Source organism: Emys orbicularis, chromosome 22 (genome assembly GCF_028017835.1).
Source record: "Emys orbicularis isolate rEmyOrb1 chromosome 22, rEmyOrb1.hap1, whole genome shotgun sequence".
In the NCBI taxonomy this organism is placed as follows: domain Eukaryota; kingdom Metazoa; phylum Chordata; order Testudines; family Emydidae; genus Emys; species Emys orbicularis.
Window position 1 is genome coordinate 10,586,564 of NC_088704.1, and position 27,445 is coordinate 10,614,008.

The following is a 27,445-nucleotide window of genomic DNA, read 5'->3' on the forward strand; positions in this document are numbered from 1 at the left end:
TTACGAGTACCTGCCCGACATTTTCCTCACGACGGCAATGATGATTCCAGTAACGATTCCCACTGCTATTATGATTCCAACGATGATTCCAACCAGTGCAACTGTTGCCAGGCCATCTGAGTGGGGAAATGTATAGGATGTTAGCATGTTTTCCACGTAATCCATGTATAACTATGGGGCTGGATAGTAAGAGGTCCTAATACTTTGTAGTAAAATGGAATTATTTTTGTCACATTCGATTCCATGGGAATCTTCCCTGAATCCTGTGAACTGTAAATATGTCATTTAGGTTTAGAGAGACATGACAGGTCTGACTGGAACAAACTCTGTTGGTGATAATGCTTAATTTGTGCCGGGCTAAGCCCCGGCACCTCTACGCTTGGCAGTTCAGAGCCCCGGCACTTCCAGGCTTGCCGCATCAGTTATGAAAGTAAAAAAAAATTGCCTATTAAGCACTGGTCGGTGACACAAGGTTTTGAGCTTACACAGAGTTCTTCCTCAGCTCTGTATAGCTCAAAAGCTTGTCTCTTTCACCATCAGATGTTGGTCCAATAAAAGATTTTGCCTCACCCACCTTGTCTATCTCGTACCTTGGGACTAACACGGCTACAACAATACTGCAAACCACTTGAAAATATCAGAGAGTCCTGTGGCACCTTTAAGACTAACAGATGTATTGGAGCATAAGCTTTCGTGGGTGAATGCCCACTTCGTTGGATGCATGTCATGAAAATATGTCATTTAGGTTTAGCAGTTTCCTTGCTCACTTTCTTTGGGCCTGTTGGAGTCAAAGAGAGTTTGTCCGTTTACTTCAATGGGCTTTGAGACAGGCCCTTTAAAGCCTTTAAAAGTTCATAGCCATATATCATGTGGGATTTAAGTGCATCTACTCCTTTTATAACCAATTTTGTTACTTACCTTTCTCGTCTGTAGTCCCTGGCTCGCCACCCACTTCGTCTGGAAAGAAAGAACCAAAATAACTTTTTAATACGGTAACTGTTATGTCTTCATACCATGATGTCACACTGTAGGGGAGGTTATAAAAACTACAGCCCAACGGGTCTGAGAATGAAACCACTACAGGTGTGCAGTTTAATAGGGTGTTAATTGGGGAGTGAGTGTAAATAGAGAGCACACAGAGAGTGTAGAGTAAAAGGAGTTGTGAAGAGACTGAGCCTCACAGCTGAAATAAAGGCTGTGTCGACACGTAAAATGCGACAGCAGCACAGCTGCAGCTGTAGCGCTTCAGTGTAGATACTCCCTACAGCAGCGGTTCTCAACCTATTTATCATTGTGGGCCGCAGGTTGAGAACCACAGTGCCCCCCACCTAACACCCCCCACAAACCCCTATGCTCAGCACCCTCCGCCCAGAGATCCCGCCAAAGAGTGGGGCCAGGAGCGGAGAGCTAGGTGAGGGGCAGGGACCCGGATCCTGCTGCGTGGGGACCCCGACCCCCCACTGTGCGGGGTCAGGGGGCAGCCAGGACCCCGACCCCAGACCCTGCTGGGTGGGGCCGGGTGGCAGCCGGCTGCCCAGACCCCGGATCCCGCCGGGACCCCATTGCATGGGGCTGGGTGGCAGCCAGCTGCCCGGACCCCGGATCCCGCTAGGACCCCGTTGCATGGGGCCAGGTAGCAGCCGGCTGCCTGGACCCCGAGCCCTGCCATGCGGGTCCATGCGGCAGTCAGGAGCTGGCAGCCCAGAGCCTGCCCTGCAGCTGGGAGCCAGCAGCCCGGAGCCCGCCGCACAGCAGGGCAGCCGGGAGCCCGGAGCCTGCAGCCTGTAGCACACATCTGACCTGGGCTGCAGCTGTGTGCTAAATGGGCCGTGGATTGTGAACCGCTGCCCTAGAGTGACAGGAGGGATTTCTCCTGTCACTACAGTTAATCCACCTCCCCCAGAGGTGGTAACTAGGTTGACAGAAGAATTCTTCCATGTCTACACCGGGGTTAGGTCAGTTTAACTACGTTGCTCAGGGGTGTGGATTTTTCACCCCGGGTCGACCTAACTTGTCAGTGTAGGCCAGCCCAAAGACAAACCGACTAAAGAGATCTTGAACTGGTGTGAATCAGGATCAACACCATTGAGATCAATAGAGCTACACTGGTGTAAAACCACTGTAAATTAGATTTCACAGATCATCTTAACTCTGGCGTTTCCTAACTTTTGAGTGCTTGACTTTGCAGCCTTAATGTTCTTTTAACACAATTTTTTGTATAATAAATAATAGCAATATCTTAGCTAACCTAACTGCAGAGTGACACCTGCCTGGTTAAAATCAGGACAACAAACAGGCAGGGAAGTGATCAGTGTCCCAGATATTAAAACTAGTGTAGTTTCTTTGGTATATCATTTTATTTCCTACATTGGATCCTTAAGTGGGCTAGTCAAACTTGGACTGATTTGTTTGAGGCTTGAGCCCAGAGACATTAATCTTTCATTATTTGTTTTTGATTCTGCTCTAGATTTATGCCTAACCGGACAGGAAGGCAAGTTTGTTTTGGATGCCATGAGCTTGTCTGACCTGAACATATCTGTTACAGTATCTGCACTCCATGGGGCCAACTACCCCCCCCCCCGAGTTTGTACTGCACAGTGTGTTATTGGCTTGCAATCTGACAGTGCAGCAGTAGGATGCTTTATGACACAATGCCAATGTTTTAAGGAAAATGTGTCATTTTTAGGACGGCTTTGTTTGTGTTTTGACAGAAAAAGTAAGACACTGGGAAGGTATTTTTGCTCTTTGGCACAAACTGGGCACTGATGGCTAGGACAGCTCAGCACACCCATAATATTTTATGGCACTTAAAAATGCTTATAATAATGCACACACTTTTCCTTCTCACAATTCCTGAGTATTTACTCATTCCTCTTAGTTTTAACATGAAAGGTACCAATAAAAATAGGGTAGATCAGTGATAACTCTTTTGTGACTGTTCAAAGCCCATGCAGTTTCAGGGTATCATGCTGCAGTTAATTGGTGGGTCTCAGGCTGCACCTGATGAAAAAACAATTCTTTGGGTATTAAATTCTGAACAGCACTAATTTAGGGAAGGGTTCTCTGTTTTAGGTGACTGGTGAGATTGCCTATAAAGGGCTTGCAGCTGTTATGAGGCAGAATGGTTTGTGGTTAAGGCACTGGCTGGGGACGCAGGTAATCTAGGTTCTATTCCTGGTTCTGCCACTGATGTCCTGCATGACCTTGAGCAAGTCACTTTTCTCTATGCCTCAGTTTCCCCATCTGTAAAATGAAAATAATACTAGCTCCCTTGCAATGGGGTGTTGTGTATTCATTAATGTTAAGTAGATTTTAATTTGAAGACTGGAAGATTTTTAGTACAAAAGGTGTTCTGACCTAAATAATAGAAATTCTTTGTATATACTGTCTTGTACTTACTTGACTGATACCAAATTTTTTCCTTCTTTCGATAATTAAAAAAGTGGCTCTGTATATAAATAAAATGGTAGGAACTTGATATTGCATTGGCTTAACTAATGCATACACCTTTGAACTCCAGAAACTTGGGGCCAGATAATTTGGTCACCACATACTAATTCCAAGTAGTCACTGGCCTGCATCCACCCCATAATCTGCTACAATTTGGCATGAGTGACAGTCTCTACTTAATAAAGAACCAAGCCTAAACTAACAAGTGTGTTGCAGATTGGAACTGCAATGCATTGTCAAAGCTTGTGTGTGGGAAGTTTGTACAGAGGCTGTACAATCTCTTTCTCTAGCCAGTGTTATTAACTCCTTACTTGAGTAGCAACCAGTAGATGAAACACAATTGCTGCTTTCTTTCCTAGAGGAAAGTGATCTCAAATCACCCACACATAATTTAGAAAGTGAGTCTGAAACTCCCCCTGTAAAATTCAGAGTTGGTTACCATTGCTTCTGTTATTTAATAATGAACAAAGTCAAGAGATGCCCAGACTGGCAGCAGAGACAAAGAATCAGGTAAGGAGACAGAAGAACATACATTTTTAAACAAATGTGTTTGATCTTCTATCCAGGGATATGCAACTGCTGCAGCATAGAAAAGCAGAGAAAGAAACCAGCAACAAAAGACTGAAATTTTGTCTGAGGACTGTAATTAACTTAGGCCAGGTCTACACTACCGCGGTAGTTCGACAGCTGGCAATCGAACTTCCGTGTTCGATTTATCGCGTCTGGTCTGGACGCGCTAAATCGATCCCGGAAGCGCTCGCCGTCGACTGCGGTACTCCAGCTCGGCGAGAGGAGTACCGCGGAGTCGACGGGGAGCCTGCCTGCCGCGTGTGGACCGCGTCTGAACCGCGGTAAGTTCGAACTAAGGTATGTCGACTTCAGCTACGTTATTCACGTAGCTGAAGTTGCGTACCTTAGTTCGAATTTGGGGGTTAGTGTAGACCAGGCCTAAATGTCTTCTTATTTATCAACAGATAGAGCCAGTTCCAATGTCCAGGTAGAACAGTGAGTGACCTGGGGCAGCGACATCTCCAATAACTGCTTGTGTGAGTAACAGCCGTTTGGGAGGGGGAGGGTTGCAGGTACTTAGGAAAGCAGAGCCCAAGGCCAGGCTGTTCCAGACAACTGTATGAAATTTGCTTTGCAGGGATCTGTGGAACTATTTCACATTGCGGCTAGCCAAATGCCATCCCAGTTCCACTTTGACTTTCCATTTTGAAACAAACCTCATGTGCCAAAGCAAAGCTCAGTTGCAAGCACTAGAATTCATGGGGTTTCAGTGCAAAGCCATGAATGGGCCCAGCTTGGCTTTGACAGGTTCATGAACCTCAGTGAACATAACTTACACTCTAGTAAAACTAAAAATCACAAGTAAAGGCTTCTACCTTCAGAATTTTCAACAACATCCGGATCAGTAGAGTTCTCACTGTCTTCATTATCAGCGACCATACTTTCTGTGGTTATTAGCTCTTCTAAGGGGAGCAGGTCTCTTATGGTGTGCAGTCTGGTAGGCAACTGGGAGGAGTGAATGTAAAAAGAGAAAGAGAAAGACAAGGTAAGACCCAATCTCTTTAACATTTATATATAAAGGCAGAACTTTAATTTCCTCGCCTGCATAAAGTCCAATGTCTGGATTCTGAGGTCAGCTCTGCTCTTTTTGTTCTACTCCTGCAGCAAAGAGGGACTGAAAAGGTATCCTATTGTCCTAGTTTGAGGGAGTCCCCTGTGGGCATATAGAAAGCATAGCAGTCTCCTATGCCTGCAGATCCTCCTGTCTATGGCTTGATGGGGATGAAGTGTGACCATGCTGCAGTCCAGCAATCCCTAGGCTGCTCAAATCTACCCCAGGACTGGGTCAGAAGCAGCCACATGATCAGGGAGCCACAACCAGGTACCTTTTATCCCCAGCTCAAGATCAGTTGAGAATCAAGCCCTACGTTTCACAAAAAAGAAAAGTGTGTGAAACAAAGACAGAAAAGAAGCAGCCCTGTTTGGCTGTCGTGTGTTTTAGAAGTTTTCATAATAATAATATAAGTCTATATTTGACTGTCTGGATTTGCAGTGTGAAAAACACATGCTGAATTACTGATCAATAATAAGCTATGACCACCATGAAGGCCAGCTTTTAGGAACGCAGCTGTGGGGAAGTATTTCCAGTATCGAGGACAATATGCCAGTTCATCAGTTTCTAAAGGGAAAAATTAGATCATTGGGTTTTTGTTCATTGTCACTAATTCAACTTTACTGTAAAGGAACAACAGTTGATGCAACTGAAAGTTAGAACTGCTTGCCACAGCAATCACTAACAGCAAAACATTGTCAATGCAGAGGCAGGGAAAGGGGAGTTTTACCCAGTGTCGTAGAAATTTACACATTTGTTTGTCCATTGTGTTACATCAGTTCAACATCAGGGCAGCTCCACCGAAGCCAACGGAGGCACACCAGGGCAGAACTGGTATAAGACAGTGCATAGCAAGCCCTGAATATTCTGTGAAATTCAGCAAATGTTATAATTATTTTCAGCTTCATCTCCTGCCACCCAAAGTTTTGCAAAGCAAAAAACTGGTATTTGGCCACCCTTTATTTTTGGAACAAATCATCACTTATTGCCATAAAGCCACAAGCTCAAAATCTGACTGCTCAAAAGACAAAGCAAGAAGACAAGGAATACAGTGCCAGCTAGGTCTGAAGATCCTCAGTTCAAGAGACACCCACCAGAGTTGGCCTTTCTTCAACCTCTGAGTCATTTCTGTCTTTGAAATCGATGGATACTGTTTCATCTTCCAGTGCAACTGTGCTTGCTAAGGGAAACACAGAAAATGAGTTAGGGATTCAGTTGATGGTCACTTATTATGGCTAAATTGAACATTCTCCAAATTAAGTATATTCAACATGAGATAGTTTACCTCCACTGCCATATCTACCTATCGGTATATTGCTAATATACACATGTATATTAGCAATATACTTTGGTTTAACGTTGTGGCCTAAGTCTTTGGTTTGTATTGAGCATCCTGGCCAAGAAATCAGCTGTCCTTTATTTACAATGTTTAAATAGTTTTGGCCAGAGGTGCTGAGTCCACCAGGTACTGTAAACAGAACTCGTGATGAGAAGTAGGATTTTGCTTTTTAGAGAGGTCCCTGGATGCCAAAACAATACTCACCTGTGATTGACTTAAAGTAACAATGAACAGCTGCTCGGTTGTGCCATTGGAATTCATCTGATAGAGCACTGAACTGTGAAGAGGACTCTCAAAGGCATGTGTTTGGGAAGGTTTTGCACTTCCCCACTAAGGACAATACAAAGACAAGTCCCTAGAAGCAAGTTAAATCAGATATAGTTTAATTCTAAATTAGACTGGGTTTGCCTGTTACCACGACTGGCATTATTAAACACTTGATGGAGGGGCTCAATGTGCATCTGGTTTCTACACAAAATTTCTTCAAGTGCTGTGGAATGATCTATAAATTACTCACTGATTTCCATATCCAGTTCTTCTTTCCTTGAATACATACTGCACTGTATATATATTCCCCCAGTCTGGGCTGCAGTGCATTTATTAGAAATGTCTCTATCAAGAAATAATTTAATTAAGACAGTTGTCCTGACTAGTTCACTAAACCGCAATGGATCGCCGTAGCGATGATATTCAAACAATTTATCTATTTGTCACCGTATAGACTTCAAATCAACTTAACATCTGATTTTGTACAGAAAGCAAAATAATGGTCCAGGCCTATAAGATGCTGAGCATCCCCATCTCCTCTTGAAACTCTCAGCTCAAGGCTTCGAATACCAGCAATATTCAGAGTTTCAGGCCTTTCTGATGCAAAATGGTAGAGATCAAAGAGAAAAAATAGGTGAAATTCTGAGCCCCCAACGTTAGTAATGTCTTTGTAACTCTAGTTTTTCCCATAGTACTCATCATTTATTTCTAATGATTTTTGGAAGGGTAGGCAGTGTCAAAGCTTCAAATGTACAAAGTTTTAAGGCTTGAATTCAATGGGAGCTGTTGGTACTCACATCTCTGAAAACCACGCTACCTACTGAGGTACCAACGCCCTGATCCAGGAAAGCACTTAAGCATTTATGTATCTTTAAGCACACGAGGAGTCCCATTGAAATCAGTGGGACCTAAGTATGGATGTTGGTGCCATACTGGAAAAATGCAAGTTTTGGAACAGTTGGCCTTAGTTTTTTCTTACCAAGACATATGTAGTTTAATCAAAAGAGGTGCTTATGGAACACCACAGGTACGGTGTATACCCTGTACACCAGCTTGTGTGACAGGCCCAGATTTGACATAGGACTGATGTTGGATAAGTGCATTGACTGGAGAGGGCATGAAAAAAGAAAGGGATTGTGGCAGAGGAAAATACAGAGAATTGGTTCACCCCAAATTAACCTGACCAAGAGGCTCAAAAATCTGAAAACCATCCCTGTTAATAATCAGAGTATTCTGAACAATCAGTATCTGATTTTTTGCTTCCCTCATTGGGTAGTTTCTATTCCACAGTATTCCTGCAATATGTTTAATGAATAGAATTGTTTTATTCAGTACCTTTCATGTCCCAGTGTGATTTACAAAGTGGCAAGTGATATATTTGCAGTGCTTTGCATGTGAGCAAAGAGGGAAGCTATTCACAGGGCTTACCACGTAGTTTTAATATTTTATTTAGGGGGAAATTATTTGCCCCAATTATTATTGGATTATTTTAATAGCAGCCTCATGTCTTGTGTGCCTGACATAAGGGGGTTATTGCTTTATTCTCTCTCTCCCATGAAATGGTTTTATAGAACAGTTGATTTAATGTACACACTATTTTTTCTTTATTACATTGTATATGAATGTATAGTGCCTTGACAGCCATGAGGATTTATTCCAAGATTTTGAAATGTGAGAATCTAAAGTTAGGTTTCTAAGTCCATATTTAGGCACATATAGAAGTTTCTGTTTAGAAGCCCAAATATAGATTTAGGAGCCTAAATATAGGCCCACAGATTCTATTTAGGTGCCTGAATATGGATTTAGGACCCTACTGTTAGACACTCAGTTTGGAACACTTTGACCTAAATTCCTATATAAATGTCCAGAACAAGAACAGCAGGGAAGCAGCCATGCAAACTTCCTCTAGAGAGACAATTTAAAGGCCTTGATTTTCAGAAAGTGCAGAGGACCCATCTGCTGCAAATCAGGCCCCTTTCAGATGTTTCATTTTGCACACCTAAAATTTGAGGCAACTAAAATCACTAGTCACTTCTGAAAAATTGGATCTGAAAGATGGACTACTTCAGTCCTGATTGGTCTCTCTGCTCAGACAGTTCATATGTGCATGAATTGCAGTAGTTTTCCATGATGTCCACTGGGAAGTGGCTCAAGAGCACTGAAGCAATTTCACACAGACCCCAGTCAGCCATCAAGGGTAACAGCTTTCAGTCACTACCAGGGTGAATTTGAACTTGCATCTTACATATGAAAGACTGTATAGCCCATTATCCATCTCCTTACTTATCTCTTTATTCTAAATGGAAGTATTATTTACCTCCTGAGATCTATTTGCTGTTAATGAATGAAGGATTGCTTACTACTCGTTTCTGGTGAGCCAGGGTATTAAGGAGTAGTGTATATTATTATTTGTATTGTGGTAGCACCTCAACCAATCAAAGATCAGGGCTCCATTGCACTAGGCACTAGGGATGTAAAATGTTAACCGGTTAACTGGTAAGCATTAGTCTTACTGGTTAACTCGCCTTAACCGTTAACCCGTCGGCCGGCCGACCCCAGCAGCCCCGCGCTGGCTGGCCCGCTGACCCCAGTGGCCCCAGCCACGCTGCCTGGCCAGAGTGGCCGGAGCACTGCCGCCCAGCCGGAGCGGCCCTACCCACACCGCCCGACTGGAGCCGCCCCAGCCGCGCCGGATCAGTTAACCATTTAAACGAAATATTTTTAATCGCTTAAACAGTTAACTTTTTACCCGGTATTTACATCCCTACTAGGCATTGTATTCACATAACAAGAAAAGAGCTGGCCCAGTGATCTTATAATCTAATAATATCATTCTTGTGTCGGAAAATACGGTAAAAATCCTTTTTCTATCTAAATTATTTTTAAAAAATTGTGTTTGATGATTATTTTTCTCTTCTATTTTTGAAGACGTTCTAAAAGAGCAAATACTGATACATATTAAATGTTTCCCCGGAGCAGATCTAAACCATAAAGTATTTAATAAAGGCATTTCTCCAGATCTGAAATGGCTACCGAACATCAAATATTTAAAAAGAAAAATCCAGTTACTGAACAGAAAAAGTCTAAATGCAGATACAGAATAAAATACTTTGTCTTCCGCCCTCTTTGGGTTTACAAAGTAATGCCTTTACATTACAATATTTGGATTAGGATGCTGTATATACTGTGTATAAACCGAGAAACATCTGCTTGAGAGTTCAACAACGCAACTTGTGAGGATCAGTTAAAGTTATAATCCCAGTCCCAACTGAAAAAACATCCCTTATACACTGGTCATAGAATAAGCACAGATGGAGAAAACCAATGAATGGAGGAAAACCCCACATGGGAAGTGAAAGAAGTTCACTACATGCATAACAAGAACCCCATTCAAGGAAATTAATTACTCTGTTAGCAGTGCAACGGCTTTCAGCCCTTAAGAATTACTTGATACCATGGGCGCCGAAAGGAAACAATGCAGCAGAACAAGTAGAGCATTAGTGAGCTTCACAAAGAGAGACATAAGGGGCAGTGAAATAATCCAATTTTGTATGCCAAAGGTAGTGTAGGAAATCTGTCTTTGTCTGTATGTTTGCATTAGTTATTTATATAGTGCGCAGCCTGAAAGAGCTCCATCTCTTTATCTTAGATTAGATTAGATAAAGAGGTGACTTGATCATGGTATATAAGTACCTTTATGGAGAGAAAATATCAAGTACTAAAGGGCTTATGAACAAGAACCAATCCCTGAAAGCTGAAGACAGATTAATTCAAATTAGAAATAAAACATAATTTTATAACAGTGAATGTGATTAACCATTGAAACAAACTACAAACAAAGGGAAGTGGTGGATTCTCCGTGTCTTGATGTCTTCAAATCCAGGCTAGATGCCTTTCTGGCAGATAATCAAACATTAGGCTCAGTACATTGGAAGTTGGGTGAAATCCTGTGGCCTGTGTTATAAGGGAATCAGATTAGATGATCTAATGGTTTCTTCTGGCCTTAAAATCTATTATTCATTTTTGGGTTTCAATTGCAAGTGAAAAGGGTTTGTAAACTCTCATTAGTTCTCTGACCCCAAAAACCAGAGGTTTACAAAACTTCATACTCTGTTAGGTTTGTCAACCCTAATTCTCAATACACTGTGACCAATGTAGTTAAATGCATTTCCCACACGTATACTATTGTACACAAGGAATGAACTCCATCTGAGGCATGGTCTACACCACAACTGGTGGTTGTTAGTAGCATAACTCAAGTCGACGTAGCTTAGATCTACTTACTGCGGGGTCCTCACTTCACTATGTCAACGGAGTACAGAAATCGATGGGACATCACTCTCCCATTGATTGAGCGTGTCTTCACTAGACCCGCTAAATCGATGCCACTGTATCGATTGCAGCAGTGCCGATTTAGCTCCGTAGTGAAGACAAGCCCTGAGTCAGCAAAGACCAAGCCTGGAATCCCAGCCCCACTGATGTCAATGAGAATTTTTTCATTGTCTACTATGGGGCCAGGATTTTATCACAAGAGTCATACTGGAGAAAACTTACGTAACTGGGGCAGTCCAGTATTTATGAGCACCTCTCCAGTAATAAAAGCAGTGTAGAAGGCCCAGTGCTTGCAAGTGCTCTTACAGTAATAAACCAGCATGTGTAGTCTGACGAACAAGTAATCTTTTGATTACAAACCAATGTGAACACACAGGAGAGGAAAAAATGTGACTCTGATTTCACCTTCAAGCTTTTCAAAGTTTAAAATATTATTTGAACAAATCTGGGGGGAAACTGTCTTCACTGGGAGTGAAATTCACCCCATGCAAGTGTTCAGCACAAAGCCCATTCATCCCTTAAGTCTTCAAAAGGGGGCTTAATTGGGACTTAAGTAGTGCATGGGCTTGGTCCATTACTGACTGTGTGTACAGATTTAAATTTCACCCAAGCTGATCCAGATTTTAGGGGGAACCACCGCAGAAAGCAGCAGTTCAGTTCGACATACGTTTCTGTTATTATTTCTGAGCAGTTTGTAAACATAAACATTCCCCTTTGGAACCATGACTCCCTCCTACCACTGCCTCATCTCTTGTCATTGTTATTTCAGTTGTCGATTGGTGCAGATGTGGATTAATCAGTGCATTGTGCATTGCCAAATTCTAACGGGGTGCATTCCAGTTCACAGCCCCCAACTGCTATTGGGTTGCAACGTCTCACACCACAACAAGACACAATGCCTTTGAAAGCTCAGTATTGCTTTGAAAATATTTCAAATGCTTAGACATCCCATGGCCCACATCTGAAAAGATGAGCTCATGGCTCACTGTTTATCATGGTGTGACAACCTCCTGGAAAAGCCTCTTATGATTACTTTCAAAGTAGGCCTGTTGTGTAGGTCAACAGAATGAGCAGGAGTTGCATGACAGTTGTCAGTTAGCATGTCTATCAGGTATCTCCAAGAAAAACAAAGAAGCTTTAGAAGACAGAAGATACCAAAACCACCTTTTGACTTTCCCTGCAGCCTGAGTGAATGAGACCCCTGTGTGCAAAGCCAACACACAGCCTGTGCCCCACCTCAGCCCTCAAAATAGGGTTTAAGTAGGATATAAATGGTGAGTAGACTTTGGGCTGCCCCGCTTCATATGGTGAGTTTCACTCCCTGTGAGTAATGGGAATATTTAGTAAAAGCAGTTAAAGAATCCACCTTAACAAAAATTTGAAGAGGCTTTTCAATGTTTTTTTCTCTGTCCAAGTACAGAATATACAATCTGAAAAGAAGCATTCTGTAGTGTAAAGGTTTTTTGCGTGTGCGTAGCATGGATTTATTCACATCATATGCTGACATAATAAAACACGAGACTGTGTATGACCAACTATATATAAAGGAGAATACACTCCTTTCAAACAATTTACCTGGGTCACTCAGAAAACAGTCAGTGGGTCACTGCACCTTAGAATTCAAGTTACTTTATTCACATTCCTTAATTGAAATCGGCAGTCATTACCTAGTGACGAACTCTCAGGATTTAAAAACAGAGCATTTGTCAGGGTCAAAGCAACTTGAATTTTAAATGTAATTGAACCAGTGAGTGTGCCTCAGATGCCAACACTGATTGACCCAGGTATGGTGGGTTGTTTCAAAGTCTGGGGGCCAAATTCAAACCTAACAGAAATGGGTACAACTCCCTTGATTTCAATCCAAGTTGCACCTGCTTATATAGAGTCTGTATATGGACCTGTAGATGTATCGGGTGCAGAGCCCTGAGATTTCAGATTAAGGTCAATGCATGTGTTTATATGAATGTTCCTTTTCCGATCAGAAACCCACTGTCAGTTTTGGTAGGAGATACCAGAAGCAGATTTTTGTCTTATAATGGACATGGTATTCTATTCACCAGAAGAAGTAAAGGCTTGGTACCTACAAAGAACTAGACAGGTGACGGTGTTTCACTGACTTCCCCACACAATTTCCATTGATATCGCTATTTTGCAGCAGCTGTACTCAGGTGTTGCCAAAGTACCATGCTTGGATTAAAAGCTGATCATAACTGTACATTTCTTAGGGATGGTCTCATATATAGCATGTCATGCCTTTCCCATTACAGAGGTAGTAGACTGGAGGTAGTTAACATATCAGCCAGCAGTACTGCTATCTACACCATCTTTAATGTAATTACTCCATTTTGAGTAATGTCCCAAATCTATATTCGTAAAGTTAAAGGGTTGATATAAATTACTGAAGCCCTATGAAATAATGCTGTCTGTGGGAACCCCCCTCCTCCTCTAGTATCTGGGAACTGATCCACCATATACGAATATCTTCTATACCTACTCTATGTTGTAATGTAAAGTAACATGTGCATTCACCATGTCAAGTCCTATCAAGCTTCCATACGTCACATCAGGAAACAATGGGAGGTGCTGTCCACACTGCATCACACAGTGTATAGATTTTCATGAAAGCCAAGGGACAGCCATCTACACATGCTACCCTAAGCTTGGAGGAAACCTGGCTTCTTTCCATCCCCAAAGTAATTGCTACCTATTGGATACAAACTAGTACAAGATTGATTAGGAACAAGTGGAGGGAAAATAGGAGCTTTTGAAGAACATTATTTTCAAGTAGAGCTATGCAAAACTCACCAGTTTCTTTTATTTTGGTTTTGGTGGCATTTCACAACCTCTAGGTTTAGCTCTGGATGCAAACTGGTCACCTGCTTCACAACTTCCATGGTCTTGAACTTCACTCCACACATAAAGTTCTTGTTAATATTCAAAAGACTGTAACTTTTAGATTCCTGAAAAATCCTATTTACGAAACTGGTGGAAGTGGAAAAACTGGCAGATTATCCCATTAGTTGCTGAGTCATATGTTGCTGAAGCTAAACTACCCTGGTTTTTGCTTCTGGAAGGAAAGACGTTATGGTCAATAAAAATTTCTTTTGAAAAAATATTGCGGGATACAACTGTGGCATTCTCAGCCAAATATAGCAGCAAAGAAACCTGTACATGATTCCAAGATGGGAAGCACTATATTCACCATGCCACTCTCCAAAATGTTGCTTGGATAGTTTTGCCAAAGGTCTGGGGCCAGCTTCTGCTCTTTGTTATGTGCATAGAACTAAAGCCAGAGTTAGGCCTTGCAATTCTATTTAGCGCTTTGTACATTTAATTTAAAGGAGCAGCGCTGGCATGTCGCTTCTTGTATTAAAATGGTTATTGCAAGATATAATAAGTTTTATGAATGTACATATTCATTTTTAGCTTAGGCTATGTCATTGTGTGGCATGAAAATTATGCTATTAAGGAAGAGGAAACACCTTTCCACTTAACGGAGCTGTTTAAGAACTGGGCTGTACTAGAAAATTTAGTGCCGCATTTGTTCTACAATATGGCTAATGTCGTCCTTACTGCTCATCATGCTTCCGGTAGGGCCAAATTCTCTGCTGGCTTAGTCATCTCCATTATGACATCAGACAAATTTGGTGCTTAGGGTTTATTCTCAGATTTTAGGAGCAAAGTCACTTCTTATTTAAAATGTTCTTTACCAGAGGGCTAAGTCTGGGAGGCATCGAAGATGGAAGTTTGAGAGAAGCCACCACCAATAATGTGGGATCAGAAAGTTAGACCAAGGAAAATCTATTTGTGTCTAATAATACCCCCAGTGGTGCCATGGTGAAATCTTCATATAGGCCAATGAGATACCCACTATTATGGGCTAACTGAGTGCTTGTTTCAATCGGAGCCAAACCACCAGTTCTTCATCTTGTCATGTTATAATTAAATATTATGTGGTAGCCTACTTTGCAGACAATGCAGTTTATGAATGCTACCACAGATTTAGTTCATGCTGAAAAAATGGAACTTTCAATTTGATTAACTGTATCCAAACCTCAAAAGAAGTATTAGGTAAGTACTTGGAAGGGAGACTTCCTGAGCACCTATGGCTGTTAAAGACCCTATGGCATTGTTTGTAACAATGGGTGTATTAACCTAAGTGTCCAGACCAAATTCCACCTGGAGTAACTACATTCTCCATGCTGAAATTCCCCTTTGGAGACAGCGTTCTTCACTTCTTGCCGTAAACTATTGCGTTCAGAGTGTTAATGTGTGTAATATGCAGCTCATTCATTCTACTCCAGAGACGATTGCCATTTGGTAGTGAGCAAAGTGATCCCTATATATCCTTTACTTAGCACAGATCTAACCCCCATGAGTCTGAGATTCAAATCCCTGGGTATGGACCCACTTTTGCCCCTTATTGTTTGAGTTCTGAATCTGCAACTAGGAAATGACTTTTTAAAAATGAAGCTGTAGTTCTCACTTACACACATGACTCCAGCAGCTCAGGCTTTAACAAAAATATAAAATATCATGAAACTCAGAGTAAAATCCTGCGAGGGGCAACAGTGGACTATTTGGAAGCATTGCGTGGCTATTTTCAGAGTGCTGTTGGCTCTTTTTTCTTATGGTAGTTTGCAACTGAAAATCATGGCATGACATGTGGCTGTGCAGTGACATTTTGAAAGGTGCTGCCCTGATTTTGTTTTTGTTATTTAGGAAGAGGCAGTCTGTGTCAATTAAACCCTGGAGTGCCTGATGCTGGTGCCCAATACGTGCCCTGACATATGGACTTGGGGTCTGGTTTTTTTGGCACTGAAGGCAGGTGAATGGGAGAACACTGTGAACCTAAGAAAGCATCTTCCTGTTGAAAGCAAGCTCCTGGTGCATAGTTCGGGATCCAGTTGGGGCCTGATTTATGTTGCAACGTGCTTTGTCGTCCAGCCGCTCCATGTGGTTCATGCTGCATGACAACATTTTGCTGAACTGTCAGAAACATTTCCTGTGGCTGGTGTATCTGGCCGCCACACCCTGCAGCAGATGGTTTCTGTTGCCTTGACTGGTCTAGCCAGAGGAAAAAGGCTGGCACTTTTCCATCTCTGAGTCTGATCCTGCACGGCCAGCTAGCAAAGAAACAGCTGATTCTAAATAAATCCTCTGAGCTTTCCAATACTGCACTTAACTTTGCTCATATAAAGGATGCCTGCAAAATTAAGTAATATTCTAACTGGGGCAGATGCAAGGGGAAATGACTAGAGTTCTGGAGAACTGTTGTCATGTAAATGACCAGTAGCCATGAATATGAGGCAAAGCCAAGGGAGGGAAAGTGACTCTTTACTATTCAGAGATTACAGCTTTTTTTATTTTGCAGCAGAAAACCAGCCATAGAACCAAAGATGTCAGGAGAAAGACCAATAGCGTTGACTAGTTCACCACCTGCCATTGCAGGATAGTTCTTTACAATATACTCCTTATAGAGTTAGAGCTGGAAAAAGACCTCTCGAGTCATCTGGGCTTTACACCTTCAGTTATGCTGTCTCCTGAGTCTTCCATGTTGGTCCATTAAATCCTCTACCTTCAGTACTGCAGTCCCATGAATGCAGCATCTGACCTAGCATCTATTGATGCCTGATGACTGTAGCATTTAGCTAAGCCACTACTGTTGCTGTCCCACAATTGCAATAGCTGCCCCATCTGCAGGCCTAGTAGATTGTGAATATCTCAGCCTCCAGAGGAGCCAGGAAACACAGCTTTCTGCGGCTTAAGCAGTTCACCAAGACTGCAGATATCAAGTTCCAGATTGGGTGTGAATCTGTCTTGTATCAGCCTGGCATCTGAAACTACAGTACAATAACGCACTGCACTCATCCATGCACTATGGGAGTGCAGAGTGCAGCGCTGAGATAGTCCCAGGGATCCGAATTTGACAAGTACATAAGCAAACAGTACAAACTCAAGTGGTGGGTCAGCTTCTCGTACAATGCGTGCAGCACGCTGCTCATCTCATAGCAGAAGGTAGGCTGAATCTATGTACAATTCAAGCAGAATAAAGAATATGAAAAATGAGTAAACAATGGCTAGGAAGAATCATTGGTATCACAATAAAAGAAGTCTTTCCTGGAACTGCGTCCTTCCCAAATATCCGATTCAGCAAAGCACTGAAACACACATGCTTAATTTTAAGCACATGCATAAGTGCTTTGCTGAATCAGCCTCTTAATGTCCATATTTATTGGTTTCTCTGAACATATGCTCAACACTAGAAATTTGAAACTGTTTGGACTTGAATTTGGCTTTCACAAAGATTTATTACTATTCATGATGTACCTCTCCAGGTAGTCAGCAAGACACACCCATGTAGACACATAGTAGCTGGATGGGTTTTGTAATTATGAAGGCCCTTCTGGAAAGCATTCAGCATGACATCTACCCCCTGCAGAGGGTTAGCTCAAGGCCTTTTGAAGTCCTCATAAGACGGTATAAGTGGGACAGAAGTGGCAGATAGGCTCTTTTGCCCTCAGAAAGTCTTTCAAATGTAATTTCTGGTGGATGTTACAGAGTTTGTTAGCAACAGGAAGCTTCTCCGGGTATTTGTGAGATGAAAAAGTATAAGGCAATAGAAAACAATGCCAGCATGAGTGTGGTTCCATTACTGCTGTCCCCTCTGAGGCCCTGTGGCCAGACGTCTGAGGCATTGTGTTCGAAATAAATTGTAAATGTTTGTTACTGGTTTTCTCATTTGTTTCCTGTTTGGGAGACCTTCCCCCCACCTCTTTCTTCCCAACCCTTCATCTCATTGAGAAACACTGGGTACCAAGCTGTGCCCCAAACAGTTGTGAGAGCTCTGCTGCTGCATTAATTGTGTGTGTGTGTGTGTGTGTGTGTGTGTGTGTGTGTGTGTGTGAGAGAGAGAGAGAGAGATTTCTGTGGTGTATGAGGATGTGGCTTCAGGCTTGCTTAAAACAATGTCTGGAGGAGGAAGTACGCTGAGGTGGAGTCCAGCAGCCTGTTTGCTCTGGACTTAGGCTAGGTCTACACTAAGGGGGGGGGGTCGATTTAAGATACGCAAATTCAGCTACGGGAATAGCGTAGCTGAATTCGGTGTATCTGATCCAACTTACCCCGCTGTGAGGACGGTGGCAAATCGACCGCCGCGGCTCCCCCGTTGACGGCGCTTACTCCTACCTGGGCTGGTGGAGTACACGCGTCGATTCAGGGATCGATTATCGCGTCCTGACGAGACGCGATAAATCGATCCCCGAGAGATCGATTTCTACCCGCCGATCCGGGCAGGTAGTGAAGACAAGCCCTACGCTTTCTGTAATTGTTTATAATGATCTGTGACTGTACTTTTTGTCTCTGATACACAGCCGTGGTGCCAGCCAGTGGTTTATCTTTGCTGGTAAATTATTAGGGCCAGATTCTCAGCTGGTGTAAGTCCATGGATCCAGTGGAGCTATGCTGTTTTACACCAGCTCAGGATCTAGCCTTTGTGTCCAGCTTTCACGATGCACTTTCAGCAAATGAAAGAACTGCTGTGATCTTTAAACGGGAAGATTTTCTTTACCAGTGAGGTTACACAGACTCAAGGACTTAATTTTCATTTTCTTTTAACTAACTTGGAGAACTTGATTGGAGAACAAAGCAAACAATGTCCATTCTCTGCAATGAGGGCTGATATCCCCTGGAAGACTATTTCTTAACCGATTTGGGAATTTCCCCCCCTGATACTAAGATAGACACAAAGGCCAAAGGAAAAGTTCACATAGCTCTTTGTTCATTGTGGGCCATGTTGTAGATTAAGAGTACGTTTACACTTGACATTCTCACGCAAGCTCGCTGCAAGCAGAGTGTAGCTGCACTGTGTGAGCAGTGGGAGCGGTTAGCCATGCCAAGTATGTACCTGTTCAAGATGCTAGGTATGTACTCAGGGCAGCTAACTCCTCCCGCCACTTGCGCTGCCACAGCTTCCCTCTCTCAAGCTAGCACATTTATGTCTCTTCACGCTGGAATTTACACTTCCATCTTGAAATGCAGACACACCCTAGCATCCATGGGCTGAGAATGTTTCTGTAGTATTGGCTGTTCCCATAGGATTCACAGATTTTCCTCACAAAACTATTTGTACCTTTGCTGATGTTCCCCATTGGTCGATCTGCACTGGCTGATGTCTTTAAATCATATGTTTTAAAGGCTTGTTGGCTCACAAGTGCCCCAGATGCTTTGTGCACATCTGGGTTTGGCTAAGACTCAGAGACTTGGAAGTAGCTGATACTGCCAACCTGCTTCGATGGTAGAGTGGTTCATATGGAATACCAGTATAGGAGGGGAATATTGCCAGGAGCAGAAGAGGTCTTGGGTTGGGTATATGAGGCACTAAGTAGTTTGGGGGAAGATCATATAAGAATCTTTCTAAAACTTTGTCCCAAACTCAAACCGAACCTGCCCTTCCAGATTCTGTCTAGGTCCAGAAATGGAAAGGCCAAAATGCCACTAAGAGATAATGCCAGGTTTATTTCTAGTGTAAGCGGAAGCAAGAAGTACCAGAAATCTTACAAGGAAAGTCCCTTTCCACAAAATCTCCTGCCAGTTTTGCAGGCACAGAGGTTGAGATAATTTAGGTCAGAATAATTATGTTTAGACACAACTCTGCCTAACACAGTGCAAAAAAAATCAACTTAGTTTCTATTGGCCAAGGAAATTGTATTAGTCCTGTGGGATTTGTTTATCCATAATCACTAATGGGTACAAGTTAAATGACACAGTGGTACAAATGCCCATCTGAGTCTTGTTTATACTACACCAGACACAGATTCAACCAATGTTGGTGCTGCACCCACATGGAATTGTATGTCTCAAAAATTTTAACCCAAAATAGACGACAGATTAGACTATTAAAGAGCTCCCCAGTCTATAGCACGGTTCTGTAAACCAACTTCTAACAGAGGTCACCAGAGTTCAGCTCTATCCAAGCTGCCCAGGAAAACCATGTTAGCACTTTGCCAGCAAGAACTGTGTTCAAACATGTTTATGGCTAACACAGTTTGAACTGTAGTGTTGTGACTCATTCAGTGGAGATGGGCACAACACCCACTCTGTCGCAGCCACACTCCTTGCGTCAGCGCTCAGGGAAAGTAAGGGTTTTTTCCTTTCTTAAACAACTAAAAAAGCCCTCTTTCAGCTGCAGTTCTGACATCCCCAAAACTGGTTACAGTAATTACAGATAGCAATTACATATCTGCCTGCTTCATTTTTCACAGCTGGATATTCTGGTGCATTTAAAATTGGACAGCAGCGCTGGGCGGATTCACCATTTCTCTGCTGCTTGGGTAGTCATTTATACCGGTGAAAAGTAAGTACAAAAACCAATGTAAAATGATGCTAAAGCAGAAAAATACTGTTTGACACTTTGCACCGATGTATACGAGGAGGTGCAGGGTAATGGGGATTTGAGCCAAATGTGCTTATCTTGGGGAACACAAAATGGAATAGGCAAACGTTTTCAAACGTATCCACTGACTTTGGGTGGCTGTAAAGTTTGGGAGCCCAACTCAAGACACCTTGAGCCTGATTTTCGGAGGTGCTGGGCACCTGCAGTTCCAGTGACAGTCAGTGGGCTAGGTCTGCAGCTGACATAGCTCCACAGATTCCAACAGAACTGTGCTGATTTAGCTGAGGATCTGGTCCAATATCTTAAGTAGCTTCCCAAAAGCAAAAGCTTGCAAAATAATTTTCTGCTTTTGAAAATTCTGGGCATGATTAACACATTTTATCCTGTCATGCAGAATTCTGTTGGCAAAAGCCCGCTATATTACACCACTGCAACCCCATTGATGTTAATTGCCTATTGGCCAGATTCTGATATCTTGATTTATATTGAATAGCACATTACTCAGTTTCAATGTGACTCATCATGGACTAAAGGTACTATTTAGTGTAAGCGGATCAGATCTACCCCTATACATTTTAGCTGGATAAAAAAATCCAAGAACTCTAAGAATGCAGAGTATTTCATGCTTCTAATACCTAACATTCAAAAGACATAGTTTGCAAAATGTACTCCCCCTGAGCAGGCACAGAGCACATTTCAGAGTCGAGTTACATTTGCTTAGAACCTGTCTTAATAATTTTTGCCATTTCATAAATTTCCTTAAGAACTGTCACAATACTTGTTTAAATGGAAATACAGTCAAACATGCTTATAGTGAAGTCAGCATTAGCAAAGCCCCTTTGAAAGTGAAGGAGTGTGAAAGTCCTCCATTGCTACAATGCACCAAACTATACAGTGCAATCTGCTTGCAAATAATTTGTTCTTTGAATAAAAATCACTTTGGTATCAAAGGTTCCATTGTTTAATTTCAGTTACACGAAATCATTGCTGACAGTATCTTCTTGCACACAGTACATGGTAAAACTGGAGACATTTTCAAGGGCTGTTGATGTAATGCTTTCACTGAGTGCTTATAATAGTTCCCACTGCCTTGCATTCCTGTGTAAAAGGCAACATGCACAAAAACTGGTTTTGAACACTCAATAAACTTTACCAGTTTGAAAACTTGGACGTGTCTCTCTCATGTTAGACACTCACTCAACAGTGGCTTTAAGAATTCAAAAGGGAGGGCTTAATAAACAACACAGACCTGTCCCGCTGCAAATGAATAAGAACACACAATCTGTGTTAATTACAACAAATCATTGGAAATAATTTCATCATAGGATTCTTCTTACCTTCTTCAGCAAATGCCCTGAAGGGCATGCTCCCTAGGAGGAAGATGAGGAGTTGAGTTTGAATAAACATCTTTGGTAGTTCTGTTAGAGGATAGGTTTCCAATCCTGGGATCAAACTACTCCAAATTCTGATTATTTTAGAAACAGCATGGGGGAAAGTTGAAATCACAAGCAGAAATCACTGTGGAAAAACTTTGGGGTTCCAAATATTCCTTTCACTGCAGTAGCTAGAGGGGTAGGTTTTCCCAGAGTGATAACTATATAGCTAAAGAAAAGTAACTGAGAATGGAGTCAGCATTTTTTGTTAACTCAGGGGTGGGAGGCTATCTAAGGTGGTCTTGAAAAAAAGAGTCAGGCCCGCCCTCTGCACTCTGTTTGGCCAGCACTAAAATTATGATCTCAGGCCAGGTTTAAAGTTACAAAATCCGCATAGGATTTTTAGAAGATGCCCGAGACAGTTATCTTTAGTGAAGGGGGAGGGGAATTCAGGCAGAGGGAGGTGAGCAGGGAGTTCCCTCCTTTCTATAAAGTCCCCTTTCAAAAATATTTAAGGACCCAGGGTAAAGCATAATTTTTCCTGTTTTTTTCCAGCAGTAAACTAATGGTGTTTTCTTCACTTCTCAGTAAGCCTGTGTGTGTGTGCAGGGATAGAGAAATAATTGTGGAACAGAGGATTTAATGCTGCTAGTAAACACAGTGTCTGATTTTGGTATGTGTGTGTCTGTCTGTGTGTCCTCAAGTGACATCCTAACCGTCATCTAGCATTTATATTTTGGCATGTTCCTGCTCTAGCAAGCACTGAGAGCATTCTGCTCTCTGAGACCTTGGACAAGTAACTTAATTTTAGCCTCAGTTTACTCATCTGTACCTACTACCTAAGGGTGTTGTGAAGCTTAATTAAGTCAGATAGATAGAGTAACTGACTGACCATTCCTGGGACACCCCTGATCCCCCAGAATAGTGGAGTCCCTTGGTCCTCCCTACTCAAGGTCCATCTGCGCTTCCCCTCACCCCTTTTAGGAGCAATGTGCCTTGCATTCCTACCAACTGGGGCCTCCACCTAGGGCTGGGTGTACGAAGGCCTAACACCCTATGACCACTAGGATATTCCTTAACTAGGACAGTAAAGCAAACACCACATAACAATAAATGACAGTACAGTCCTTGGACAGGAAAGGGGTCAACTGAAAGGAGGAGATGGGAACGGGCAAGAGTTTCACGGATGAGAACTAAACAAGGCTCCAACCAGTCTTGTAACAACAACAGAAAGTTCAACATGAAATCAATAGGCCAGATGGGGCAGAGGGCTTGGAGCTCAGGATATAGAGATAGTGTCTGTGCCTGGGCGGCTGACAGCTCTCATGCCAGCAGGATGGCATCCAAAGCGGGACTGAGCCCTGGCTCCCAGTGCCTGGAGGGCCTATGGCCTCTGCTGGTCTGCAGCCCCTACAACTACAGTGTTGCCAGCTCTCGTGATTTTTCCACGAGTTATGGGATTTTTGAGCCTGTCTGGCAATGACGTGAGATGATCCCTTCCCAGCCTGGGAAGGGATCAAGGTGGGTGATGAGTCCCTGCAGCAGCCCCCCTGCAGTCTGGAAGGGGGAGATGAGCACCCTGCTGAGCCCTCCCAGGTCTGGGGAGGAGGGTGAAGAACTCCAGGAGAAGCAGAGGTGAGACTGGAGGAGAGGGGCAGAACTGATCTGGGGCCTGAGGGGCAGCAGTGAACTGATGGGGCAGGGGAATGGGCAGAACTGATGTGGGAGCAGAACTGGGAGCAAGATTAATTGCTGGGCAGAGGATGGGCAGATATAGGGGTGAGAGTCCCAGTGGCAGAGCCAAAATCCCCTTACCCGATAAATCCGGGGAAATGGGCAACACTAATTGTCACACATCTATCCTGGACCTGTGGAAGCAGCCACTGTGAAGTCCTCAGACTGGCAGGAGCTACGCGCGCGCACACATGAATGAATGAAGGCCCACAGCCCCCATAAGTAGTAGGTACAGATGAGTAAACTGAGGCTAAATTTGAACGTGTATATAAAGAACTGCAAATGAAAGGTGCTATAAACAGAATTCTTTTGGGTGTTTTTCCAAGCAAATACATGGCATTTGTGGGTTGCCAGTGAGCTGGTTGGCTGGGGGCAGCGTGCTTCACAGCAGTTGAAATCAGTCTTGTATAAGGCATTGGGAAGATGTTCCCCTTGCTAGGGGAACAAAAATCTCAGCTGGAAATTGGATTATAAATGCAAGTTTGTTTAACCTCGTGATATTTTAAAACACTTGGCACTTTATTTATTTATTTATTTTAGCCTCCTTTATTTAAAAGATTTTGATTATATTCTATTTGAAATTTCCGCATGTGCTATTTTACTGATTAAAAACCTATGTTTGTTCTCCCTCCCACCCATTACATATCGGGCACCTTAATTAATGCTGTTGATTCCCATCTGCACAATGTAATGTTAATCATTTACTCCATAGAAAATGATATACAATATCTTCTGCTACCATCCATCAAAATTACCGATGTCTTGATTTCAGTGCCATTCATTCCATCCACTAATTTGGCTTTGGAGAACATGATGGTCTTCTTGAACCAGAGGCAACAAATAGAAAAGTTCCCCTTTTTCCCCCCCCATTGACTCATCATGCTGTAACAGCCTTCCTAGGGATTGTTTCCAAAGGATAGGACTTCTAGAAGTGAAGGGCTGGATGTGTTATTGGCATGTGTCTTCAATGGAGAAGATCCTCTTATTCCAGTGATGAATTTGGCTTGATGTCTCAGCACTGGTCATTCCGTTTTCCCAGCAATGACACATCCCATTTTTCAGCAATTCTGCATTCAGTGCCAAAGATTTAGCTATACCAGTAAGTTAAGTGCCTATAGCCAAATACTCCTTTTTGAAGCTCAGATCACTAGGAAATTAGAATTAAACACTAAAGCTCAATGTTAATTTAAGAGTTAGCAGCTTTTCTTGACTATAGCCTGCCTGGATTATTGTCTTCATAGAACTAACTAAACAAATATATCCATGTACTGTGTTTCAGCATGTCCTGAGTTTCCTATAAAACCTGGGATGGATTATTCAGGGGTTGAGCTGGTTAAAAATTTCCCAACAGAATGTTTTGTGTTGGTAAATGCAATTTTGTTAAAAATAAAACTTTTCATAGGAATGTGCTGATTTCAATAACACTTCATTAAAAAAAAATATTCAAAGTAGTTTGACCTTATCAGAACAGAATGGTTAGATTTTTTTGTTTCAGAATGACTTGTAGTCTAGGTCTTTATTTTATATTATTGTATACAATTTAATATCATATCCAATTTAAAAAGTCTAAATCAGATCATGATGTTTCGACTAACTTGAGACAAAAATATTTGAAAATGTTACCTAGAAGAATTTGAAATGTTTTGGTTTTGTTCTGATTTGGAACAAAAACAAATGGAAATGTCAGGGTCTTTCCAGGACATTAGCCCTGTTTTCCCCCTTGATCAATGAACCTATTTACAGGTACCCTGAGAACTTTGCATGTTTAGAGTCAAATTTGTCCACAGATGCATGGATGTATCTCTTGTTGGCTTCAGAATGAGAATCGTTTTGAAGGAGGACATGTAGTTTGCTGGATTAAATAACTTCATTCTTTAAAGTTCATTTAATTCTATTTGATAGAACAGAAAGTGTCTCAAGTTGGGCTATCAAGAAATAGAGGCGTCCAAAGATCAGTGGCTACTTCTGAACATTTTTGTCTAAGTCTATTATGATATATACCAATTTCTTCTGACCAGTAAGTCAGTCAGTTCCTCATCAGAAAAAGGCTTTAGAGGATTCTATCTACCGGTCTATCAATAATTTTATAAAGTCAGCTTCCAAGCACAACAAAAAGGAAAGGAACTTGCCTAAGGAAATATAGCAAATCAGTGGTACAGCTGGGAATAGAACCTAGATCTTTTAACTTTTAGTGCTGTGTACTAATCAATCGAGTACACTGCCTTTAGTTGCCACTTCAGCTAGCATTAGTTAGTGAGACCCATCCAGTTGTTAGTTATGACAAATTATTTCTCTAGTCTCTGTCTTTTCTTTGGTGCATGTGCATGGCTCCCTTGCATAATGTTTATGAAAATTGTTCATTTACATCCAAGGGCGAGAACGGAAGGAGAGGTCCCTAAGAAATATGTAAATGAAGGAATTTGGGGCCATTTTATGACCCTGGGAATGAAAAAAACCCCAAAGCAAACAAACAAAAAAACAAACCCACAAACCCACAGTGATTTTCTTTAAAATCGCAGTTTTAAAGAATAATCTTCAGAAGGGGAATCTCCTTATATATGGGCACGCACCTAGGATAAGGGATAGGAAGTTTGAAACTAGATAATAGGCTAAATTCCTCCCTACTGAAGTCAGAGCTCTTTGTGAAAACATATCTCGCCACATATTGTTATTCTACTAATCTAGCCAATATCATTTGTAAAAAAAAAAAAAAAAAACAGAACTAATGTTTTGTTAATGGAGCAAGAGACTTCAGTTCATCCCTAAATCAGGCCCCGATTCTACAGTTCAACCCTATTCAGCAAAGCACTTAACCATGTGCTTAACTTAACTTTACTTGATTTCATGGGATGTAAGCACATTCTTAAAGTTAAGCATGTGCGTAAGTGCTTTGCTGAATAGGGATGGATCATGGGCTTGGCTACACTTGCGAGTTAGTGCGCAATAAAGGAGCCCCGTACGCACTAACTCACTCCCCCTCCACACTGGCAAGGCACGTAGAGCGCTCTGACTCCGCAGCTGCAGTGCTCCTGGGACTCCACCTCGGCGAGTGGAATAACGTTTGCTGCGCCTCCGCTGGAGCGCTGTGGTGCCAGTGTGAATGGGGTGTTGCATTACTGCGCTCTGATCGGCCTCCAGAAAGTCCCATAATCCCCTTAAGTCAAGTGGCCACTCTTGTCATTGTTTTGGAATCACTGCAGGAATGCGGATATGCCCTTTGAAAGCTCCGTTTCTGACAGCCAGCTGCTTATCTGCTCCGAGACAAAGCAACCATTACTGTGGAATGCTGTGTGAGAGAGAGAGAGGCGGGGGGGGGGGGGGGTCTGCTGCTGTCTGAACTTACAAGACAGCATGCTGACATGCTCTCAGCCCCCCCAAAACCCACTCTCTCTCCCCCCACATACACACACCACACTCCACCCCCATTTGAAAAGCACGTTGCAGTCACTTGCATGCTGGATAGCTGCCCATAATGCACCACTCCCAATGCCGCTACAAGTGCTACAAATGTGGCCACGCCAGTGCGCTTGCAGCTGTCAGTGTGGACAGACTGCAGCGCTTGCTCTCCGAAGGTGGGTTTAACTCAAAGCGCTCTACATCTGCAAGTGTAGCCATGCCCTTAGGCATGTTTTGCTGAACTGGCACCTGGACCTCTACAGATGAGTGCCAGAGCTGTCCCATACCTATAAGCCTTACTAAGAAGACTCACCTAAAGTCTTACCAGTCAGATTCTTCAGATTGGCATGTACCAGGCTGTGAGTGGGTGAGTCACCCTTTCAAACTGCCTGGTTTTGCACAGGGCCACTCTGTGAGGTTTTAATCACAATGCTTTAGGGGAGGAGGGAGACAGGGCCTTGAACACAAGCTGCTCTTTTGTTTTCATTTCATAATCTCTTCTTTCCTTCTGACCCTATCAGTCATTTACACAGCCTCCT

At 42.6% G+C, this 27,445-nt stretch overlaps 1 protein-coding gene across 1 annotated transcript; it reads right to left on the reverse strand.

The window, feature by feature from the left end:
* On the reverse strand, positions 1 to 21,810 carry PDPN (podoplanin). Its single transcript, XM_065421178.1, has 5 exons — positions 21,741 to 21,810; positions 6,166 to 6,251; positions 4,836 to 4,965; positions 919 to 957; positions 1 to 116 (listed from the first exon to the last, which is right to left on the reverse strand). Exons 1-5 carry the CDS (start codon positions 21,808 to 21,810, stop codon positions 1 to 3), a joined length of 441 nt encoding a protein of 146 aa, XP_065277250.1.
* Between the last annotated feature and the right edge of the window lie 5,635 nt (positions 21,811 to 27,445).

Bases quoted from the DNA above. Each gene is read 5' to 3' on its own strand.
- PDPN (XM_065421178.1), bottom strand. From the start codon at position 21,810: ATGTTTATTCAAACTCAACTCCTCATCTTCCTCCTAGGGAGCATGCCC. The intron at 4,966-6,165 runs GTGGGTGTCTCT...CACTCCTCCCAG, and splicing joins TTGAAGAAAGGCCAACTCTG to TTGCCTACCAGACTGCACAC. The intron at 958-4,835 runs GTAGAAGCCTTT...CTTTCTTTCCAG, and splicing joins TGTTGTTGAAAATTCTGAAG to ACGAAGTGGGTGGCGAGCCA.